Raw genomic sequence first — 5,687 nt, 5'->3', positions numbered from 1 at the left:
ATATAATTACAAAAGCATGAAACCAGCCAATGAAACCAGAGGAGGGACAGAAAAATGATCAGAGGGCTAGAACACCTCTCCTGTGAGGACAGGCTGAGAGAGTTGGGGTTGTTCAGCCTGGAGAAGAGAAGGCTGTGGGGACACCTTACTGCAGCCTGCCAGTACTTAAAGGGGGCCTATAGGAAAGATGGGGACAGACATTTTAGCAGAACCTGTTGCAATAGGACAAGGTGTAATGGTTTTAAACTAAAAGAGGGTGGATTTAGACTAGATACAAGGAAGACATTTTTCACTATGAGGGTGGTGAAACCCTGGCCCAGGTTGCCCAGAGAGGTGGCAGATGCCCCATCCCTGGCAACATTCCAGGTCAGGTTGGACGGGGCTCTGAGCAACCCGATCTGGTTGCAGATGTCCCTGCTCACTGCAGGGCGTGGACTAGATGGTCTTTAAAGGTCTCTTCTGACCCAAACTACTCTGATTCTATTCTACAATTCAACAGATTATGCCAATGCTGTCCGTGTTAGCACAGACTGCCATATGATCTGGGCTTTGAACTGTATTTTATCCAATATAGCTCTAAACATACAGGGACTGAACTTCCACATTTTTCTTTAGAAGGCTGGAAAGGGCATTTGCACAGGGACCAAAAGGTTTTATTAAAAAAAGAGATATCTTCTTTTATCGTGAGAATGGCAAGTTAGCGATGGATCAAATTCTTCCTTTCCAAAGGGGTTGTCTGTCTTTGAAACCTATAGGAAGGTCACTGCTGGTATCAGAGGCGGGTTCGACACCTGCATCACCTCCAGCGGACGGGGACCTGTGTGGGGGCACCCCGGCCCACACACCGCTCAGGGGACCCGGCTGCTGAGGCGACCAGTGGGTGAACGAGGCTGCTGCAGCCTGGCCCTGCTCTCGGCTCCAGCGCAGGGCCCTGCAGCGCTTCTCGCTATGAGCTCCCCTTCCCCTTCCCACAGCAGGCCCGTCGCTGCGGCGGGTGAAATCCTGGCGGGAGACGCCCTCTGCAGCTCACTCCCGGGTTTACCTGGCATCTGCAAGAGAAACGTTTTATTTTGGGGGGAGCGCTTGCTACAGCAGTCCTGAAAAAATAAACGTATCTATCTCGCTACATTTGGGGGAAAACGAGTTTCCCTGACACCCTTTGCCCGCTGGCAGGCACACTGCGTGACCGCGGCTGGTGCCGTGGCTGGACCCCTCGTGGGATGTCCCACAGCGCGCCCGAGGTGCCGTGGATGCTGCGACCTGCGGCAGTGTTCAGGCTTAGGGTTTATGTCAGAAACTTGAGACTAAATATGTTCTTATCCAAAAGTCTTACCTTAAAATCAAGGCGTCTGGGCAAGCGATATGCATCTGTTCTCATTTGCTGATACCAGCAAAACCAATAATGTGATTATTGATATTCGTAACGATAGAGGCTGGAATCAGGAACTAGATCTTTGTTTTAATTTGCCTTAATAATAAAACAAGCAAATTCCCACAACTATTTCACCTTCATATTTTGTTCCTTATTTTCTTATTTCTTTAATTTATTTTAATTTATTCTTAATTTTCTTATTTCCAAGAATCTTAATACTGAGAGGACATAAGTATAGGCTTCTGTCTGATTTTTCTAAAACAAGCCAGTATGATAACTGTAATTCAGAAGTACTTCTTTTTCACCTTGATTTTCCTCTAAATCAGTCAGTACTATCAGGTTAGATCAAATAAGTTCCAGTGGGCAGGGTGTGGAGAAATGAGCCAAAATGAATCATTTCCTACATAAGCAATTTTTTGTGTCTAGACATTTGGTACCTCATCTGAAGCCTGTCTTTGTTAGCTGTTTTTTCATTTTCCAATGTTTTCAGAATTTTTGTATAAGCCTTGAATTCTTTCATCCTGCGTGTTCACTTGTTCTGTGTCTTTTGTGAATCGCAGGGGAAAAAAAAGATCTTTTCCTAATTTTTAATTTTATAATTCAATTCTGGACACCATTCTAAGTAATGTAGCACATGAAGGTTTGATAGAGGGCTCAGTAATCACGGATACGATCACATTTAATTCTGTGGGAAGACAGGTGAGTAAATTCAATCCGTGGAGATATACGCTGACATCATACTCCAAACAGCTCTCAGTGACACGGACTGGCCTGCTTGCCTATCTTTTATGACCTTGATGTCAGCAAGTTGTTTAAATGAATGTTTGTGATATATACGGAAAGTGTGACAGAAATATGGGCTCTGCGCAAAACGGTATTTTAATACGGTTCGGGTCGGTCTCCATGCGCTCAGCCGACTCAAACGGAAGCAGAAGGGAGTCGGCGCAGGACTCCTTTGATCACGCTCTTTTCTCTCCAGCACCTTCCCACCGCTAGACACGTACAGGAACGACGCTATTTTGATGTGGAACAGGGACGGAAAGAAAACTGTCCATAACCTCCTCTATGCTCTAACCACGCTCCATGGCTGGTAACAGCTGTTAATTAGATCGGGGGTTATAATCGCTTTGTAAATAACGTAGCAGGTTGAGAAAGCATTTGTAAATCGGTTGCGTTTTAAGTAGATAAAAACACAGGAGGCTATTCCGGAGCAATTTCCGCCATGCAGGAAAGGATTAACTGTACATTTGCAATAATGGAGATAATATGTCCCACAGGAAATCAGTCCTGTCGGAGATACATAGATGAACTGGGAGGCCAAAATTGCAGATGTTGCCATGTTTGCCTGGTGTCAAAACCACTATGTCTCATCCTCTTATCACACAATCACAGAATCATTAAGGTTGGAAAAGACCTTCAAGATCATCACGTCCGACCATCAACCCAACACCACCAAGCCCACTAAACCACATCCTGAAGTGCCACGTCCACACATTTTTTGAACACTTCCAGTGATGGCGACTCCACCACCTCCCTGGGCAGCCTGTGCCAATGCTTGACCGCTCTCTCCATAAAGAAATTTTTCCTGATATCGAGTCTAAGATAGACTATCACTGGCATCAGGTTGAAGTAAGCATATAGTGGGCACTGGTATGAAAAGACGCACTGTGTTTGCTTAAGGCCATATTGTTATAAAGATACTTTCAATTTAAAATTTCCATAGATGGATTTGTGCAACCAGATTGTATCACCAACTGAATCTGTTAGTTTAATACAAGTAAACAGAAAATGTATTGCTTTAGTAACAAAACATAGTTGCAGAACTATCTTCTTTTTATTAGAGTGAACTTGGTGCAGTATTTCTTCAGTCTTGAATGCAACGGGAGCAGGAGAAAAGGTATTTTAGATAGTTCACAAAACATAAAGGTCCCCTAGAACTTTTCAGATCTACATAGTAAGTTCAAGGCCCCATCTTGTCTGATCACAGATCATTCCTATAATTGTTCAGAAGGTTGTGTGAAAGACATGGGAAATTAACAGATTTTTTTTTTTTTTAATTAGAATAAAACCCGCATTTCCACTTAGAAGGCACAGTCAGCAAACAGATCTAAAATCCTTTGCTAGGCTAAATGACTAAAATCTTTTCCACCACAGCGTTAGGATGATTTGGACTGGAGAAGTTGAGCAGGTTATGAACGAGTATGATTTGCAAAGGTGAAACACTAAAGAAATCTTGGTTAAAGTTTGAGGGTGGGAACGCAACGGCAGTGCATCCAGGCTCCAGCCCCTGCACAGAGCGTTACACTTCTGATTAATTCAAGTGTTTCTGCTAATGCTTTCATGGTTAAATAATCTAAAAATTGTCAAAGTTCAGTGGTCGTTGCTAGACTTTGTGGCCTGGATTTGTTCTTGCCTCTGAAGTACGGGGTTTTCTGTCTAACGCTGGCCCCAGCAGCGCTGGGCAAGGGCAGCACAAAAGCAGAGGTCTGTTCAGGTTGCACGGAAAACACAGCTGCCAGGAGAGAGGAGCGTGGCTTCTGCGGCTGCTTCGCAGAATCTCCTGTGACTGCCAGGAGCCTGAGGATTTTGTCAGATTTAGTTTCTACTAGCCAGTAACCCTAGGGCTCCTGATTATATGTAACTTGTATAAGGATCTTTGAACATAATGGTTAATTAGCAAGGAAGAAAATAACTTGGAAAAAGATGAGAATTTTCCTTTTGTGCATGTAAAAAGAAGATTGTCACGGGAGCTAAGCAGAGACCTTTTCTTCTCCTTTGTGCTACAATGACATATACAGAATTCGAACCTAGATGTTACTTGTCTACGGACATTCAACAATTCATTGCTGTTGGGGAAACATGACTACCATCCTCACATATTCTCTCCGGCTTTTTCTTTTTCACCAACAGGTTCACCTATTCACCCAAATAATAATTACCTTCATAATTCTATACCATGTTTCTCTCCAGTGCCTGCCTCTCTTCGCATGGCAACCGTGTCTGTGACAGAGTAGAAGACCTCCAGAGGATGAGCTCCCTGGTCAGCACCTCGCACCTCCAGCTAGCTGCCTTTGCTCTGGGTACGGTAGGCTGGATCCTGTGCACTGTTTCAATGGGAACTGTGGAATGGAGAGTGTGGCACTTGGACAACACCACCGTCATCTCCTCTGGCATTGCCTGGGTGGGGATTTGGAAAGTCTGCTTCATCAGTTACCTTCACGTCTCGCCCGGCTATAAAGAACAGTTCTGCCATAAATTCAGTGGCTATGACTCCTCCATCCCCGCCGAAATTTATGCTGCTCAGGGTCTCCTGTTGATCGCCATGTTCATGGGCTTGCTGGGACTGACTGCCACGATATTTGCTCTGAGAAATATTTATATGGGGATCACTCACAAAACTCTCATCACCCGTTTCTTCCTGGTGGGTGGCTGCTTCTACTTATTGGCTGGTCTGTGCATCCTGATTCCCGTGAGCTGGAATTTCTATTCCGTAACACACAACCAGAGCATCGCTTTTCCTCCTTCCTACCACATGCCCTCCAGCCCAGCGGCACAGGAAGCTGGTGCTGCCATTCCTATCGGGGTTGTAGCTGTCATCCTCCTGCTGCTAAGTGGGAGTTTTTCTGTCTCGTACAGATTTCCAGTGACCACAAACACTATTGTGAAATCCTGACGGGGTAAATCCCCCCTGTGCTCTTTCAGAACAAGAACATAGTCAAGAGAAAAGGACGGCAGCACAAGTGATTTTATAGTCAAGGAACTGCAGAATTTAGTTTTCGTCTACAGTCGCCACAGTATTGTGTTATATGAACCAGCTGAATTACCATCTTAATTGTCACATATGACCAGAGGTTCATCTTTGAGATAATTGCTGTTGAGCAGCAATTGTGATTGTTTTACCAGTTATCCGCTTTTGTATATACAAACATTGATTAATTTATTTTTCATATAAGATATTTACCATGCTCAAAGAGCTGACTCTGAATTAACTGTCCTGTTAGGAAAATGTGAAATAACACATGTTAAATGTGAACTTGTCTCCTTGTTGGTACTAAAATATATTGTCCATTATTTAATTACCTCTGTAGCAAAGTATGTTTCGTGACAAGTCAAGACTTTTAATACCAATAATATGAGTGTCATCATGGTTGTGTCAAGTGAGTCTTCCCTGAGTTGTCTGACAAAGGTCTTGCCAGTTTCTCCTCTTCCTCTAGGGCACATAAAGAGCTGTGTCTTTAATGCTTCTATTTTTCTTTCAAGCTATTTGCGTTTTATGTTGCAACATGTTTGCCTCTGGGCAAGGTGCGCTCTTAGT

At 43.9% G+C, this 5,687-nt stretch overlaps 1 protein-coding gene across 1 annotated transcript; it reads left to right on the top strand.

The window, feature by feature from the left end:
- Positions 1 to 4,400: 4,400 nt before the first annotated feature.
- On the top strand, positions 4,401 to 5,045 carry CLDN34 (claudin 34; the record flags this gene model as incomplete). The annotated part of the gene is made up of 1 exon (XM_082010485.1): positions 4,401 to 5,045. The coding sequence occupies one exon, from the start codon at positions 4,401 to 4,403 to the stop codon at positions 5,043 to 5,045; it is 645 nt and encodes a 214-aa protein (XP_081866611.1).
- Between the last annotated feature and the right edge of the window lie 642 nt (positions 5,046 to 5,687).

This window comes from Phaethon aethereus, assembly GCF_964289735.1.
Source record: "Phaethon aethereus genome assembly, chromosome: 1".
In the NCBI taxonomy this organism is placed as follows: domain Eukaryota; kingdom Metazoa; phylum Chordata; class Aves; order Phaethontiformes; family Phaethontidae; genus Phaethon; species Phaethon aethereus.
The sequence above is the reverse complement of the archived record's forward strand: the minus strand, read 5'-3'. Positions and strand labels throughout refer to the sequence as shown.